At 57.4% G+C, this 17726-nt stretch overlaps 2 protein-coding genes across 3 annotated transcripts in view; one reads left to right on the top strand and one right to left on the bottom strand.

Moving 5' to 3' along the window:
* Nucleotides 1–17726, top strand: part of CDH23 (cadherin related 23) — a 207333-nt gene that overhangs the window by 174678 nt on the left and 14929 nt on the right. For both annotated transcript variants that reach the window (XM_054832459.1, XM_054832454.1), the window contains 3 exons: nucleotides 14403–14624; nucleotides 14707–14826; nucleotides 17013–17193. In XM_054832459.1, coding sequence (XP_054688434.1) covers nucleotides 14403–14624; nucleotides 14707–14826; nucleotides 17013–17193 — 523 coding nt within the window. The remainder of the gene's footprint in view (nucleotides 1–14402; nucleotides 14625–14706; nucleotides 14827–17012; nucleotides 17194–17726) is intronic.
* VSIR (V-set immunoregulatory receptor) lies at nucleotides 236–12701 on the bottom strand. The gene is made up of 7 exons (XM_054832465.1): nucleotides 12514–12701; nucleotides 7467–7922; nucleotides 6733–6780; nucleotides 5405–5512; nucleotides 3931–3958; nucleotides 3271–3458; nucleotides 236–2991 (listed from the first exon to the last, which is right to left on the bottom strand). The coding sequence occupies exons 1-7, from the start codon at nucleotides 12695–12697 to the stop codon at nucleotides 2954–2956; spliced, it is 1050 nt and encodes a 349-aa protein (XP_054688440.1). The 5' UTR covers nucleotides 12698–12701; the 3' UTR covers nucleotides 236–2953.

Genomic DNA, 17726 nt, shown 5'->3' with positions numbered 1-17726 from the left:
CGCTTGGTGACTGCTGGCCTCGTGCCCGGGTGACGAAATGATGTGTGTCGGGAGTTTGTCACCCACCAGAAACTTTGGTTTCACAAGTAAGTCTAGGCTGATGCAATGATGCCCAAAACGGGGTTATTGGTCGCAATTTGTACATCCCTCTACGTGCTTTAAGATTTGGCCTTCAGAGTATGGGAGAGGCAGAGATATAGAGCTGGGAGAGGACTTGGAAGTTTCATGGTGATCCGGGATGGCCAGGACAGCAAGGATGCATGGAAGACTGGCCGTCCTCTCGGGAGCTGGAAATGCAGGGGCAAAAGGGTAAAATACTGATGATAAAAGGAAAGCATTTACCCAAAAAAAGCATCGCAGGAAAGAAAACCTTCACAAGCCGGTGAGCTGCAACTGGAAAGTCTTGGTGTCATTGCGTGGGAATTGCAGGAGTCACCCGGGCTCTGTCTGACCCTGGCGCGAGCCTGCAGCTGCACCTCCCCGAGGGCTGCCCCTGCTCCGGAGCCTTGGGGACGCTCCCTGCAGCAGAAGGAAGGATGTCTGCCCAAGGGAGCTGCAGCCCCCACGTGCACCGGAGCAGGGCTCATCCCGGCACCCGCAGACCTGGGTGCCGGTGGCTGCAGCGAGGCAGGGTGGATTGGCAAAGCCGCTCCTCGTCACCCCGATGCTTATCTTGCAGCCGTCCCCAACCAGGGCTGCTTCAGCCTCTGCAAGTTTCTATTCCCATCCGCCCGCTCAGAAACAAGAGCTCAGGTGAAGCACCGCGGCTCCTCGCTCTCCCCTCAGCAAAGCCCCGAGTGCTGATGCAGCGGAAAAAAGCCGGCAGCGGGGCACCAGCTCGATGTACGTTCCCAAGCCAGGTGTTTGCAAGAGCAAGTTCCATGAGGGCACGAGCATTTGGCTGGGTCACCTTCACCATAAGCATCCCGCCCGAAGGTGCAACACCGTGCCATCTTCTCCACCAGTGGTGGGGGCCAAGGTGGGGTGCCAGCACCCAGCGTGCCACGGCTCCCGCTCCAGCATGTGTGGAAGGCTGGGCAGCCGTTGCCTCTTTCCCCTAAAAGCCTTTAGTTTTCCTTCTGGCAAGCTTTCCAGGTGGGTAACGGTCCCCGATGCCACGCGGTGCCCCGCCGTGCCATACCAGTGCCTCTGGCAGAGACCGTGGCTGCTCGGCTCACCTCTGCCTGCCCGCCGCACCTGCCTGCGGCACGGGGCATCCTGAAAAAAGGGATTCCTGCAGCACAGAGAGAAAAATGGTTCCAACAAAGCTTTATTTGGTTGTCAAACGGTGCATTCGTTAGCAAATGGAGGGATTCAGAGAGGGTTTCAAAGCGGTTAGGACCCATGGGCAGGCAAATCCCCCACGTGCCTTTCCAGCTGCAGGCGCTGGGACGGGGAGAGGGAAGCGCGGGAGGCGCTGGGCGAGCTTGGCCAGCAAAGCTGGGAAAGGGGCTGAGAGGCGGGAGGCAATAACGCTCGAGTCCCGTGCTCGGGAAGTTACGTCCCCGGCAGGGGCATTGGTGCTGGCTTCTCCTTTATCCCTCTGCCAGCGGCCGGACCATCTTGAAGTTGCTTTTGCTGAAGCCGACAGCGGATTAATCAAATCCCGCAGCAGGCCAGCGTGTCCCAAGCCCATTGCAGAGGCAAACGCTGTTTCCTCCTGCCACGTAGTGTGAAAATTCAGAGTATAGCCGGGGATGCTCTGCCCGGGCACGCTGCCTGGTATGGCTATTGCTCAGGTCTGACACTGTTTTGGTATGACTAATGTTGATATTTGTCTAGTGGCATTTTTTTCCCCCACTTTACAACAAAAACAGAAGCAAGAGGGAAAAAAAAAAACCCCAAACACATCCTTTGAGTAACAGTGTCTACCACAAGGTTATATCTCCGTGCCGGGGGCTGAGTCACGCTGGAGCCCATGGCTTCTTTTGGATAAGCGATGCTGGGGTGCTGCATTTGGACGGAGGATGCTCTGAGGGCAGCCGGGGCATCGCCGGGTCCTCCAGCGTGGCTGAAGGCAGCAGCTCCGGGGACGGCTGCTCGGGCTGTGCTGGCCCCGGGAGGATGGGAGGAAGCCAGCCGGAGCGTTTCCCACCACCCACTGCGTGCTCCCCTGCCTCTGTCTCTCCGCAGGGGCTCTCGGCCACGTCACGGCAACATCCTCCGACACCCTCCAGATGAACTTTCCAATTTAGAGGCTTTTTAAAAAAAAAAACCAAATAAAACCCAACACCAAACAAACGAACCCCATAAACATCCTTTTTTTCTTTTAATCAGCACTGATAATGGAACAACCAGAAAGATAAATTCCCCTGATCCCAAGCCGAGGATAGAATTGCAGCAGAAATAAGGCTTTTCCCAACGTGTGTCCAGCTGAAAACACGGCATCCTCGCAAGTCCATGGCCATCTCCAAAGGCTGGTGGGGAAGGAGCGCTCCGTCAGTGGCAGGGAGCCTCTCCCCTTCCTGTTTTGCAAAGAAAAAGGTAGTACAAGGTTGGCCAGTGACCCTGTTTATTCTCGCAGTGGATAAAGTACTTTAGCATCCGCTCCCGGAGAGGATGTTCAGTCAAATATGCAGAACCAGGCTGACGTTGCAGAGCTTAAACCCCTGGCAATAAGTTAAATCCTCGGGGAGGTTTGCAGGTGCGGGTCGTCCTTCCTTCCCCGCATTCCCAATTTTCAGCTAGTCTGTCAAACGTGAGCAGTAGAGAGCTGTGCTCTTCTCCGTAGAAACAGGTAGTTAAAAACTAAAATCCAGGCAAGAGGAGTTCACTTCCAGCAGAGCCAGGACGGGAGGCGAGGTTCAGGGCTCCTGGACTCGGCTTCGTTTTTTAAGGCTTTGCTGGCCGTGGCCACGCTGCCCTCCCGGGGGTCTCGGCTGGGCGAGCGTGGCGCGGTGGCTGCCTGGCCTCTCCCGCCTGCCGCTGGGGGATGTGGTTTGCTCCGGGGTCTTTAGGCTTTCAAGGAATTTGGCGAGTCGGGAACAGGATCTGGAAAAGGGCAGAGCAGAGGTATTAGTCTGGCTTGCAGCTGTGGGGATAGGCTTCGGGAAGCGGCCAAACTCTGCTTTTGCACGGAAAACAGAGGCTTTGGGTCCTTCCCATCTTCAAAGCCCTGGGACTTATGTCCCACATAACACAAAGTTTGCAGCTGATATTTAACCCCCCCCTTTCCCATTCACACACACACACACACACACACCCCCGGCTGCCCCTTCCCACCCCTCCCGCAACGGTCCCCATGGGTGCTCAGCATCGCCGGTCACTCACCCAGTGTCGGGAAGAAGCATTCCCCGGGGATGGTGGGGGACAGCGGGGTGCCGGGCTCGGAGAGCAGGTGCCGGTCGGACTCGGAGAGCTGCCGGCTGGCCATGTAGGAGAACTGGGGTCGGGGCCGCTGCTCGGCGCTCGCCGAGGGGACCGTCTCAAAGACGGGGTTTTCGATGCCCTGGGCACTGCTGCAGGAGAGGAGAGGGTGTGAGGGGTGGGGAATTGCATTTTTATTTCAGGAGCCTTTTCCATCCCCGGAGGGTTTTGGCTGAGTGCTGGGAAGAACCAAGCAGGGCAGGGAGCGGGTTCGGGCGGTGGCACCTGGGCTGAGAGCAAGCAGGGAGCCTGGCGCAGGGGGGAAAGCTTAGCCGAAAGGTTTCGAGCTTTCCTGGGGCGCGGGGAGACATGTGCTCTTGGCACAGCCAAAATGAAAGGAGGCACTTCCCGCTCAGAGGGAGGGAAGAGAAACAGCGGCTGCCCAGAAAGGGACAGGACCCCGGGCGTGGGTGCCGCCAGCGTCCCCTTCGCTCCGCAGGGCTGAGGATGCACGCTGCCTTCAAGGGGAGGGGAGGAGAGGACAAGACCCTTGCAGGGCCCGGGATGCGGGCAGAGCGGGTGCGAGGAGGTCACGGGGAGCTGGAAGCACATGGGTTTCCTCACCTCTCCATCCTGACGAGCTCGTGGGCACCTGTCAAAGACAAAATGGTTGGCGTGAGTGCCAGCAGCGTGATGCCCAGCACCAAACCCAGACCCGCTGCCAGCACCAGCCTCCCACCAGCTCTGCCCTGCCTGCATCCTCTCCTCCCGGCAAGGGCTCCGCTGCCCCAAGGCAGCGCTTCTGGTTAGGTTGGGTTGGCCAAAATCACGGGGGTTTTTCAGTTGATACAACCGGTGGTGCTTTTTTAAGTGCCTGGCCTCAGTTATGTGACTTTCACCTTGCAGGGGTGCAAACAAGGGGGGGGCGTGGGGGATGCCGGTCTGCCGGTCCTGTCCTGCTCCGTGCAGCATCCCTGCACCCAGGCTGCGGTGCAGTTTTCCACTGGCTCACCCACCTCCTCTTCCTCTGCCTTCCTCCCTCCCTCTCTCCCTTCTTCAGCATCACCCTCTTTGCTCCCAAACCTCCTTCTTTGCACCCCCGCCACCTTCTTGTTTACTCCCCAGCCCGGCCTCCTCCTGAATTGAAACCGCAGGCTCCGAAGGAGGAAGGAGGGCTGCCGCCTGCGCAAGTCCGCCTCGGTTTTGCCTCCCCGCCCGGGGTTAAATAGCATCCAGGTGATGCTTTGCAGCACAAGGTGGGGAGCTGCAACCCGGCCGCGGCAAAAAGGGTGCGTGAAGGCATGTGGCCAGTCTTTTTGGCCAGGGACAGATGTCGAAAGCGTAGTTCCCGTTCTCGTGGCTGGCATCGTGCCGCCTGCTGCTGCAAAAACCACTTCTCCAAAAGGTTTGCTCAGAGCCGCACGGCCGCCCACCGAGCTCAGTGAGAGAAACCGCAGGGCCTCCGGCTTGCCCAAAGCCTGATGAAATGGCTCTGCTGGGTAAGGTGGTGCCCCTTGCTGCCTCGTCACTGAAATCACTGGGAGCCGAGCGCGGGCGGGAGCTGGCAGCTGGCTGCACCTCAGCACTGCCTGCTCTCCTGCGGCAGCGGGGGGGAGACCTGGCTTGCCGTAGACATGTAAGGGATTTTTTTTTTTTTATTATTTTTTAAAGGGCAGGGGGAGAAAAAACACAAATAATGCTTTTTCAATCACTTAGAAGGCAAAGCTTCTATGTTTCAGCTGTGAGGTGGAGGGAGGGATGAGTCAGTGAACCAGCTCTCGCAGTGCATGGGGAGGAAAGGGCTCAGCAGGGAGGGGACCTGGCAGCATCTTCACAGTCTCGGTGCCCCCGGCGTGCTCCCGGGGTGCCTTGCAGGCGTTGCGGGTCCCCCACGCTCCTCGCCGGCAGCCTGCAGGCGTGCCTGGCTCTTCCCAGGACCATCCCTGGCAGGGACCTGTCCTCGGGCCAACTCACACGGTGCCCGCGGGACCCGGGCAGCTAAACCCACAGACCCCCGGCGGACACGTCCCATCCCGTAAAGGCCATGGAGATGACATGGGTGTCCCCATGGGCCAGTTGCTGAGCGGGTGGTACGTACGCCTGCTGCTGACCGCTTGTCTCTGCTTGTAAATCAGGAGCAAGATGAGGGGCAGGCAGAGGATGCCCACGATGCAGGCGCCCGTTGCCAGCGCGGCGGCCGTGATATCTGCAACAGAAGAGGGTAGAGCTGGAGCGGGCAGTGGAGAGGGCTCGGCTTGCATTTCCTTGGCTTCCTCAAACACGGGGCAGCGCTGGCGTTACCCCACGCCTGATGGACGCGGCTCCCACGCACATGGGTGGGCCTAATGGGATTTGCACTGGGACGCATTGCCGGTTGCGGAGATAAGCTCTGAGGCATCGGTTTAGGACCTTGACCAAAGTCCTTCATTGCTGGAGGACATCCCAAGGTCTTTCTGTGGTCTTCTGGATTCGAGGAGAGAAGCAGGGGCCCTGATAAAGCTCTTTGAAGTCAGCAGAAAGGCTCTCAGCGATTTCAAAGAGTGCCGACCCCAACTCATGGCCTGCTCATCAAACCAGGGCTGCCTCAAAGGGCTCATTACCCAAGGCCTCTGCTAATGAACTCCACCACAGAGGCTCCCCAGAAATGCTGGCAGCCTGCAGGCACATCTGTGGCCACCAAGGTCCATGTGGGACGGCTTGTGGTGGGGTCAAGGGCTGCCTAAGTCAGGGGCAGATTCGACTCAAGCCCTCTTCTCCAGCGCATCCATCTGGGGATGCAGCCGCTTGCTCTGGGTGTGTTTGGATTGGGGTGGGGGAGGAGGTTTTTTTTTTCCCCTTTTCTGTTTTTCCCGGCAGGACAGGGTATCCCAGCATTTGGGACTGAGGGGCTGAGCCAGAAAGCACTACTCCTGGGGAGGGAGGTGCAGGTTCCCATGCCTGGGCTGGCCCCAACCGTGCTGCAAGCCAATTTTAGCAAAACCTGCCCATTTAGCAACCAGCTAACGGGGTAGACGGAGCGCCCCACGGAGAAATCACCTGCATAGCAAAGTTTGGGCACCTCCAGCATCTAGACACAGCACCAGGGGAGCCTCATGCTGTCTGAGCGCTCAAGCAAGATTTGGGTTTCCTCTGCTAGAGGATCGATGCTCGGGGCGAGGGATGGCTTGGGATGGCGGCGGGGTGTTCCAAGAGGTTCCTGTGACTCTTTACCTTTCTGTCCTTTCACATCCGTTCGTGACTGTAAGCGGCAGGACATGCCTGTAAGATGCTGCCCATGGGCACAGCCTTGGAAATCACCCTCCCGACACCCGACTGTGAATTTGGATCTGGACACCGGTGTGTTTATAGCAAGCGGCCATCCCTAGGGAAATACAGGGACCAGAATGGCGAGCAGGGCATTGGAGAGTTTTTTTGTTTTCCCTTTACCTTTGCTGGTGGTGGTATGAAACGTGCAGTTTTGAAGCCCTCCTCTGCCTGCGGAGGAGAAGAGAAAAGCGTGTTAGATCTCAGGGGAGTCGCTCAGGCACCGCAGAGCTCCCGCACCTGCTAGCTGTGATTGCTTTTGCTCACTAGTATTGAGAAAATCAGCCCGAAAATCAAGAGTTTAATCCTGGGAAGCTTACGCTGAGATTCCTGCTGCAAGACCCCTTTTCCCTTGTGGCAGCGGGGCCCGTCCCTGGCCACGCAGGCTCCTGATTTTTGGTCTAAAAGTATCTCTCCTGACCCCCTCCAGCTATCCCTGCTGCGCGGCTGCCCCGAGGTTATCTGCCAGCCCTGCACCCGTCCCCAGCAATGCCGGCCGCCCTCACAGCCAGCCAGCTCCTTGTATGTTGAGCTTTGTTTTCCTTTCTTCCAGAAAGAGGTTGAGGAAGATCAGTGAAACTATGTAGCACGGATTTTATTGCGTTCCAGCCTTTTTTTTTTTTTTTTAAATGTTCCAGCACTCTCTGGCCCTAATGCAAACCTTCAACATCTGCTGCTCTTTGGCTCTTGCAGCACGGCTTGGGCTTTCAGCATCGGCAAGCCCGGCCTCCCCATCCTCGATGCTGCACCCCGGCATCCCCCACCAGCCCTTACCCGCCGCCTTGCCCCGACGCACCCCGGCACGGATGCGGGACTGACAAGGGGCTCCCCTTCCCCCCCCCCCGCCCCCCACTCACCTTGCTGGATCTGCAGCTCCACGAAGCCGTGAGCGACTTGCAGGGTGTGGGCTTTGTTCTGCTCCTTCCTGACCTCCATGGCGTAGCAGCAGTAATTCCCGCTGTCCTGCAGCGTCAGGTTCATCACCATGATGTGAAAGGCACCGTGGTGGTCGGGGACAAACTCCACTCCATGATGGCCAGTTAGCTCCCCGAGGGGGGATTTTTGGGTGCCGTTGCCCGGCGGCTCGTGGTGCTTGCCCAGGTCGTGGTGCAGCTCCCTCTCGGTGACGTTGCGGATGTGTTTCTTCTCAAAACAGCTCTGGTCGCCGTTGCTGCTGAAGTACCAGGTTTTGTAGAGCAGGTTGTGGCGATTGGAGAGGGGCCCGCTGATCCGGCAGGTCAGGGTGACGTTCTGGCCCTCGGGGCAGACGTAGAGCGAGTACGGGGTGGTGATCAGGAAAGCCGGCGTCCCTCCTGCCGGGAGAAGGCACGGTGGCTGGGTCAGACCCTGCAGCCCTGTGCGTACCCTGAGTTCGTAGCAAAATGGGGGTCCCTCCCCCCAGGCAAGCACTGCAAACCCCACCGCCGAGGGTGGCAGAGGGATGGCTGGGGCTGCAGAGAGCATGAACACCAGCCTTCAGGCAGAGGGGAAAAAGACTTCACCCGTGCCCTGAGGGCGAGAAAAACTCATGAGCTCCCTGTATCCCAAGAGAAGGGAGATGGGAAGCACGGCGTGAGCCCTTCGCTTGCTCCATACCAACATCCCAGCAAGGCTGGAAGCACAATTTCACCCTAGAAATGATCCCTGGAGGAGAGACATGCTTTAAATATAGCTCAGCAACAGCTTTTAATAGCAGCTGGGAAGCAGAAGTTCGCCCAGGGCTGGTAGAGCTGGCGGGGATGTGGGGGTCTGCCCTGGGCGCCTGCTCACGGGGTACCAGACCTCTGCAAAACGAGGCGAGGGGGGTACGGCTTGTGAATGAGGAAATACAAGTGGTGCTGAGCTGGCTGAAAAAAAAAAAAAAAAAAAAAAAAAAGAAAAGAAAAAAGAAATAGAAAATAGCTGGGAGGAGCCCATGCCCCCCGAGATCAGGCGGGGAGCGGGTCCCACCCTACTTGTTTTGCAGCCCCTGGGGAGGAGCAGGGGGAACTGGCCAACGCCGGCTGCGAGGAGCTGCTTGAGAATGAAAACAATTTTCAGACAGAAATCCCTGACCGCTGCCGGCTGCAAAACATGGGCGGCAGGCCTAGCAGAGGCGCGGGAGCGAGGGGCGTACCGCGGGCGTTACTGGTCCCATCCCAGCACGCCGGTGGAGGGTACTGGTGGGTGAGGCGAGCTGTGCGTGAGGGGAGAGGAAAGAGCAGAGACGGGCGAATCTTTGGTGCTCTGGCCATGCCGCAGCTTTGTGTTTGCAGAAGTGGAAACATCCCTTTTTAAAGCTGAAGAAAAAACAGATTCTGGATTAATTGTCTTTTAATTATTGAGAAAAGGAGGTTCCTGGGGCTGGTTTGCAACAGAGAAGACAGTATGAGCACAAGACGTTCTTTTATTTTGGTAACATCCTGTTGTGCCATTAGCTCCGCCACCGTTTTGCTTTGAGGTTTTTCGCTTGCTATATCGAGCGGGTGTCAATCACAGGCAGGGTGTGCTGCGCCTGCCCGCAAGTCGTCCAGCCGGGCGAGAGGCTCTCCAACGCCGGGCTGCCCGGAGAGCATCCTCCTCCACGCCGGGTCACCGCATCACCGCGCCGGCACAGGGCTCCGCTTGAGAGAGCGAAACCGAAAATGTCCCTTCCACCCCTCGTGGTTATTTGTGGCGATTAGGATGACGGTGTGAGAACAGCCGTTGAGGTCCCCGAGTGCCGGCAGACTGCCTGAGGGCGCTTTGCAGGGAGACGGAGCGGGGGGCATTGGGGAGGGGATCTGGCCTGGTTTGCAGCGCACAGTGCCGAGGCATCCCACGGAGCCGGGGATGGCGTGACCTTTGCTGAACCGCTCTGGCTAATCGCTCCAGCTTCCTGCAGGCACCTCAGCCTGCTCCCCATGGTGCACGTTCCCGGGGCTGCTCTAGGGCAGAGGTTTGCATGGCCTGAGCTCCACGCTGCCTCCTTTGGGCTTCTTTTCAAGCCCCAGCTTGTCCTCATCCTCAGCTGGTGCTGGGGCCGGGGTGCTTGGCCGGGCTGGCTGGGTTTTGGCACGCAGCGGAGCGGGTCCCCCACCTCCTTGCCAGCGCTCCAAGCACAAAAGGCACCTCAGATGTGTTTCTCGCTACCTGCTGCAACGGGAAGTGCCCCATTCACATCGGGGGTCCCGCGGGAGCAAGGGGAAGGGAAGCCAGGGCTCTATAGGAGGAAGCCGCACTTCCAACACCTTGCAGAAGTATCTGCAGGAGTCTTTGTTTTCTGCGCGCACACACACCCACACACCCCCTCAAATAAAACGGGGCCGTCCCCCTCATCCCCGCACAGTTTGCAAAGCTCCACTTTACTAAACCATCCAACCTCCGCCTCCGGGGCTTGATGGGAACCGTCTGGATGGAAAGTCAACGCAGCCCACGCTTTCGGCAGCAGAGCCCAGCCGTGGGGAGGGGCAGAGGTTACCACGTGTGCGAAGTCTTCAGCATTACCAACTTCCCTTCTTTCTCTCGAGCAGGGGAAGGCTTCCAAAAGCCATCAAGTGGAGGAGAAAACAGCTGGGGAGGAGAGCTGGCAAGGCGCGGCGTGCCCCATAGCAGTGCCAGGGAGGTTGTTGTTCCCTCCTCAAGATGTAACGAGGCTTTAAAGCCACGCTAGATGCCAGATGGTGCCCGGAGGAAACATCTTCTGTCAGTGTCTTTACACTAAAGCTCATGGATCTTAATCTTCCCTGGGTGCTGTGGGCTTCTTTCATGCCCAGACCCCAGGTTTGGCTCCATCCCATCCCAGTCGGTCCATTCCCTTTGAAGTCAGCGCTGCTGGCAAATGCCAAAATAAAGCCAGATGCCTGGCTCTGCGCACCTCCAGCCGAGAGAGCCGGGGGGAGAGCTCGACCCATCGAGGTCCAAGCCAAGAGCTGTTGTCTTGTCACCATCTGGTAAAGACTGAGGTGGTCTCAAGTGGGTACCAAAAGCACCCCTCTTCTTCTTCGGTACCTCAGCAGCTTCGGCAGCGCTGGCATATCCCCGGTGCCAGCACCGCTGCCTGGCTTGAAACCTGGGAGCTCTCCTTTCAGAGAAAAGGAAATATGAAAAAGTGCTAAAGCCAAGGAGCTGGTGTTGCTTTGCTGACCAACAGCTTAAATAAAACAGGATTTCATCCCGAATTCTGGGGCGCTGAGCAAAAGCCTCCCCTGGCTGCTTCTCCTAACTTTGGTCCCTGTTCTGGCAAGCAGGTGTTTGATTTACACTCCTGTGATTTCCAGAAGTGATTTCAACTTCATGTCAGCTCTTTCCACCTCTGGTAAATCTGGGTAGGAGGGCTGCAGCCTTTGGAGGGGACGTCTCTAGGCTCACCCACTGCAGAGGAGGGGCTGCCTGAGGGAAAGCGTCTGCTTAGTGCCGGAGCAGGGAATCCGGCTTTAAATCCTCTTCCGTGAGCTTTTTGTAACGGCCTCGTGTGAAAGTGCCGCAAGCTCCGTCGTCGCTGTGCTGTCATTACGCTTGGGATGCCATTTTGGAAAGCCCACCTCAGCTGCCATCCCTTGGGTGGAGAGGAGCCGCTTCCCCATCCACTTGGCTGCCAGCGTCCCCAAACTGCATAGGAGCTGGATGTCTCCAAGGGCTCTACTTCTCTGTCAAGCCCTGCTAAAATTAGTCGAGGGTTCAGAAAGTTTTGGCAGGCAGAGCACAAAGCTCAGTTCCTCTGGCACCAGGCTCACGTTGAACACCAGCGGCCAAGCTTGTTGCAGAAGGCGTGATATTCAGTCCCAGCACCCCAGACGTGTAAATAAAATAATCCAAAGCCTCACGGAGATGCTGCTAATCACTCCCTGATGTCCAGAGACTCAGATGAGAAGCAAAGCGCACTTTGATCCACACCAGGCTTGCTGTCCCAGAGGAGAGAGGAGAAGGGGGACACACACACACACACACACACACACCCCCCCACACACACGCATCCCACACACACACACACACCCCCACCCCGTTGCAGAGGGGCATCATTTCTTCCTGGGGATGTGCTGGCAGAAATCCTGGAGGCAGTCACTTTGCTGTCCCAGGACAGAGGGAGAAGCCGAGCCCGATGGGATGCTCGTCCTCCGCCTGCGTGGGGCAGGGAGGGACCACGGTCAGCTTCGTTCTCTGACCCTTTGCCCGCGGACAAACCGCGGTTTTAATTGCCCCCGCCCGTTTCACTGCCCGGCCCCGGAGCTCCGTACAGAAACGCTGTCTGCCGGGGGGCTGGTGCCGAGCCAGGCGTGAAGCAGCCCCCCCCCCCCCAAAGCATCCATCCCCCGCCGTGCTGGCGAGCGACCGGCAAGCTTCCAGCGCTGGGAAGCGCTCGCTGGGGGGGGGGCAAGGGAAACTCGGCAGCCGGCACACGGCGGTCCCGGCCCGGTCGGCTGCCCAGCCCGGCACGTCCCAGCAATTACGGCGGAGCGGAGCATCCTTAGAGAGGGCATCCCGGCCCTGCTCACGCAAACCGCCTCTCCCCGCTCACCCCGGGCTCCTTTCACCGCGGCACGGCCGGGGACCTCCGCAGCGCCGGGGCAAAGTGGGAATGTGGTGGTTTTTCCAGCTCCCGAGCGGGGAGTTGCCGGGGACAGGGGGTGACTGCTTTCCTTCCACGCATGTTAGATCAAAGCAAAGGAAGGAGGGGGAAAAAAACTAACCCCAAACAAACAATCCCGGAGTTTTAAAACAGCAGCTCCCCCGTGGCCCCTTTCCCCCGATGCAACCAGCATTGCATGAAACGCTGGCTTGATTCCGCCCCCCCCCACTCCGAAATCACAGGGTGAGAAAGTAAATAACCCCCCCAAATACCCCAAATTCCTCACGCCGAAGCACATCCCCGGCTGGGCAAACACAGTGCCCCAGCTAGGAGAGTTTCTCCGGGCGGGGAGGAGAGCAAAGCAAGCTGGAGCTTACCGTGGGAAGCGAGCAGGCAGAGCGCGGCCAGCAGCAGCCCGGCCCGGGGGGACACGGCCTCCATCGCGGCTGGGGCGGCCGGGGGGAGCTCGCCTCTCCGGAGCCGCCCGCCCGCTCTGAGCCGCCCCGCAGCAGCAGCAGCAGCAGCAGCAGCAGCCGGACTTGCACGCACAGGAAATTTCATTGAAATATTACGCTCAGCAATGGAGAGAACTGCGAGCACCCCCAGGAGGTGAGATGCAGCAGGGAGCTGTGGGCAGCCGGGGGCGGCGGGGGGGGGGGGGGGGAGCGGCAGCACCCCCACGGGACACCCCACGGATGGGCGATACTTCAGTCCTCACCCGTTTGGGCAGCAGCGAGGTGCATCTGCTGGGTTTTTTTTTTTTCCCTTACAGCATTGCAGGGGGTAGCTTAGGGCAAGCTGGTCCCCCTGCGTGAGTTTTCGGGGTGCACAGGAGCTGAGGAGGATGCTCGCCGTGCCGGGGGAGCTGTGGGTGCTCAGCCACAAGGTGCTGGTCCCCATGGTGGGAGCTGATCCCACCATGGGGCCAGTCTCCAGCTTGCTTGATTAAAGTGCGCTTTGCTTGTAATTATTGTTTTTCCCATGTTCATGAGGATTAAGCGGGCAGAAACCCTCCCGGGGTGACCAGGAGGCAGGTACAGGGAAGGGTAACCCAAAGCGGTGCCAGCTCAGGGAAGGGAACAGAGCTTTTCCCCCCAAAAAAGGGGAGCAAAGCAGCCTGTTTACACAGCGGTGGGGGGGCTTTGCCATCAAATAGCAAAGCAGGACCGAGGGCTGACTCACGTAACTCCTCCTGGAACTTCGCTTTGAATTCAAAGGGCATCAACAAAATCTCTGGCTGCAGCTGAGGGCCACCTCGTTTCAGAACGATGGTCCCTGGAAAGTAGAGCCTGAAGACACGTGGCGGTTTACAAACCACAGGAAACTTTGGTGCTAACCTGCTCTGAATTTGGAGCATGAAGTGAAATAGAAAAGTAACCAATTACTGTGTGGCTTTGTGGGTTTTTTTTTTTACAGCAAACACATCTGTGATGCTCTCGTCAAAAATGTAACCCTTGTCTGGCTGAAAGAAATTTGTTGCTAGGGGAAGGTATAGGCACAAAGTCCAGAGACTCCACGAAATGGTTTATTGTCCCGAGACCCCATCTCTGAGCTGAGCCCTTAAGCAGGGTGGCACGCTCTTGTCACCTCCTCGTCACCAGGTGTGCCCCCATGGTGACACGGCCAGAAGACAGCCTTCAGTAAGGACATCCAAGTGCCTGTGCAGGGCCAGATACAGCTGGAAGAGGGTCAGGACAGGCTGAGCATGACCGTCGGTGAAATTGTGGTCAGCGGGTAGATGATGGGACCTGCAGGAGGTCAGTCCGGTTGTCCGAGATGCTCATTTTTGTTCCTCCCTTGAGCTGTGGCACCATCATCTCCAGGTATTTTCCATTCTACCACATTGCCACCCTCGGTAATAACAACCAAGGTGTCCCCAATGTCAAGGTGAGGACTCACACATGCCTCTTCCAAAGGCAGTGAGGCACGATGGGGTTCAGCCTCTGGCTTTCCCTCTGCCGTGGGCTGCTCCCCAGTATTACCAGCAATGGTAAAAACTGGGTGAAAAGGAGAGGGATCCCACAGAGACGTGCTTTGCTTGGGAACAAGGGTGTGATTTAATCTCTATACGTTTACTCTGTGCCCAGCCGTTACCTGGAGATGTGTCTGCAGTCACTTTTAGCCCTGCATCCCGTCTGTGTTTCTTGGCAGGGTTGAGTCCTTATTGGTCATTCACCTTGACAGGTCCAGCCTTCTGGAGCCAGCTGCAGGCATTGCGGAGCCGATCCCTCTACGGTGCTTAACACGGTGTCCCCGTGTCCCACAGGCCACCACCACAGTGTACGTCACCGTCCTGGATGAGAACGACAACGCTCCCGCTTTCCGGCAGCAGCTGTACGAGGTGACCCTCGACGAAGGTCCCGCCACACTCAACGCCACCCTCGTCACTGTGCAGGCCCTGGACCAGGATGAGGGACCCAACGGCACCGTTGCGTACGCCATCACCGAAGGCAACATCTTGGGTACCTTCCACATCAACAGCACCACGGTCAGTAAGGATGCCGACCCCATCCCGGACGTGTCCCTGTCCCGGTCCCTTCATTCCTGGCCACTCTCCCCTTGCCTTGCAGGGACAGATCCTCACGGTGAAGGAGCTGGACTACGAGATCAGCCACGGGCGCTACACCTTGATTGTCACCGCCACCGACCAGTGCCCCATCATCTCGCGCCGGCTGACATCGACTGCCACGGTAGGGAGCTGCCGGTGGGGTTGCGACACCGCGGCCTCTTCAGGGTCGAGGAGTTCCCCCTCACATGAGCAGTTTCACATCTCCTTCCCAGTGGTCACCAGTCGCTTTTTCCAGCTGAGGCCAGTTTGCCCAGTTGCTGTCAACCCCCTCCCTCATGGGAGTTGCAAAACAGGGACGTGGGCAAGGGATGCTCATGGGTTAATTAGCCCAATTACTTGGTCCTGCAAAGACACAAACAGAAAAAAATTCCCTGAATTGCTTTTAAGTTGCATTATATTGCTTTTAGAGGTCCCCCTGGTTCTTCTTGCCCGAAGGGACAGTAGATAGCAAAGCATTCATTTCTGCTTCATCTTTATCTTCTCAGATTATTTATCTGCTTTTAAAATTCCTTTTTTATTCCTTGTATGGAGGTTATTTAAAGCCTCTCATCAGTCTTGTTGCTTCTCTCCATAGCTCTTCCATTTCTCCTGGACCACAGTGACCTGAACTTAGTGCACTGCTCAAAGTGTGGGGAGGGCAGGCTAGCAGCTCCAAAGCAAACATTTTGCAGGAATTGAATAGACTGATTATTTTTGTGACTGAAACCAAAAGTTGATGGGTTGTACAGCAGACATTGTCCGTGCCCAGAATGATTTTGGGGTCTGCAGGTGGAAGGGATCGGTTAGATCTTCTGTCTTGGCTCCCTATTGTGGACCATTGTGCCTCATCCAGACTGAGCCAAGCGTTTTGTAGTCCCCCAAAAGGAGATAAGTTCTTGTGTGCAAAGGAAAAAAAGAGAAACCGAAGGGGAGATACCAGTGTGGGAAATTTCCATGGATAAAATCTGTCCCCGCAAGCCTGGCAGCTCTGCGCTCCACACTTGGGCAGGTGGGAAGCCTTCAGATGTGTGCATCTGATACCGCCGGAGATGCCTTCCTGGCCCAGGAAAACTGCAGCGGAAACCTTTTGAGACCTGGGGTTTAACTGCCGTCAGGGAAGGCAGCGGCTGCCGGCATGCTGTGGGCGAAGACAGAGCTTTCCCTGCTCTTAGCCCAAGCAGAGACATGAACTTGGAAACCCCTTCAGCAACAAGTACCCGAGCTAGCAGGGATAGGAAGCACCCTCCCTACGCGGACCAGGGAGTTGGTGCCAGCACTGCTGGAAAACATAGCTTTTAGGAGGAAGATCAGTGATTATTTAAGATCCCAAGTGATGGGAAATCCATCACCCTGATAAGGCGTGCCAGTGTTTGTTTTCTCCACTGCTAGGAAACGGAGCAGAAACTCCAGCAGACTCTTCTGTAAAGATTAGATTTAGCCAGTAACAAATGCCCGTCTGATGGATTTTACTGTCCTTTAACCCAGGAGGTCGGGAAGCTCCTCATTTTCTCATAACCACCTGTACCACCAAAACTTAACCTCTTATTAGCCACTGGAGACTCTCCTCCTCCGGCACGGCTTCGCCTCTGTGCAAGTTCCCCGAAGCAAAGGGGTAACCCTCTTTTCGATATCGTAGAGTATAGCGCTATATAAATATCTGCTGCATAGTGTGACTCAGTTAAAAAGCAAGACTTGAGTGCGTTGGATCCCCAGCTTCGCCAGCAGCCCCATGGTCTACGCTGTCCTAAAAGTGTTGATGCTTTCCCCTTTTGAGATCTGCAGGATTGAGTTCTAGCCAGCTAAGTGTGTCGTAGGAAGGGACACTAACATGCCAGCGGCGTTGGTGGTGTTTTGTGTTGGAATAAGGACGCAAGCTGCAAATTTTTCAAAGTTTACTCAGCATTAGGAACGAAGCCCTTGGTGAGCAAGCGTGCTGCGGAGATCAGGCCTCTCCAAACTCATGGATCTGATGGTCACATCCACGGCTGTGATTTTTATCTACCTGGCTTGGGTTTCAGGGTGTGAATGTGGAGAACACTTGGCTTTTGCGTTGACTTCTCCGTCATGGTGCGTGGCCCGCAGGTTGAAAAGGGCCCCGCCTCCGTGTGGCTGGAGTTCCGTAGTGTCGCTGCAGGATGGGCACGATCAGGAATAACTGAGTTTGAGTCTCTGAACTGTGAGCTGGATGTTTCACGAACAAAGCCAGAAATACGGGAGGTATTTTGCGATGTCGCCTGTCCGTGGCTTCCCACGCTCACAGCCAGCAGACCGGTCTTCCCTTCCATCCCTCTCTTCTCACTGCCCTCCACCCTCTTGCCCTGACCACAGGTGCTGGTGAACCTCAACGACATCAATGACAACTGTCCCACCTTCCCTCGACCCTACGAGGGTCCCTTCGACGTCACGGAAGGGCAGCCCGGCCCGCGCGTCTGGACCTTCCTGGCCCATGACGGCGACTCAGGACCCAGCGGGCAAGTGGAGTACAGCATCATCGCCGGGGACCCCCTTGGTGAGCAGGGATGTGGGGGCATCACCTCTCCTTCTGGCTGCCCCGTAGAGGAACCCAGCTTGCAGGAGCCGGTGGGAGCGCAGGCGGAAGTGTTTCAGAAAAGCCATCCTCCCAGCCAGGCGCTTCTGCGAATTCAGCCTTTCGACACCAGGAAATCCTGCTTTGAGCAACAGGAAACTTAACCTGTTCGTGGCTGGCCAAAGCGGGGGCCGGGGCTTGTGCGAGAGAGCGGGAGGGAATCTGCTAAGCAATACAGGCAAAAAAAAAAAAAAAAAGGCAAAAAAAACGGACCGCAGAAAGAGAAACCTGCAAGCGCACGGCCCCAGCCCCTCACCCCCGTGGGGTTTGCAGGGCGCTTGGGGACCAAGTTGCTCTGCGCCCCGTGGTGCAGCCGTAGCTCCAGCCCCACCAACATGCCGGAGCAGGTGGCAGAGGAGCCATGGGCGTCCCCAGCCGCGGGGACGTACGGCTGTCCCTCTGTGAATGGGTGGTGACTGCAGCCCAGCGTTTCTGGCAGGCTGACCCCGCTGCAA

This window comes from Grus americana, chromosome 7 (assembly GCF_028858705.1).
Source record: "Grus americana isolate bGruAme1 chromosome 7, bGruAme1.mat, whole genome shotgun sequence".
In the NCBI taxonomy this organism is placed as follows: domain Eukaryota; kingdom Metazoa; phylum Chordata; class Aves; order Gruiformes; family Gruidae; genus Grus; species Grus americana.
This window is presented reverse-complemented; position numbering and strand designations above follow the sequence as displayed.

Coding starts and splice junctions, on each gene's coding strand:
- VSIR (XM_054832465.1), bottom strand. CDS start 12,697: ATGAAATTTCCTGTGCGTGCAAGTCCGGCTGCTGCTGCTGCTGCTGCT. Junction 6,781..7,466: donor GGAGCTGCAGATCCAGCAAG/GTGAGTGGGGGG, acceptor TCTCCTCCGCAG/GCAGAGGAGGGCTTCAAAAC. Junction 3,959..5,404: donor ACAAGCGGTCAGCAGCAGGC/GTACGTACCACC, acceptor TGTCTTTGACAG/GTGCCCACGAGCTCGTCAGG.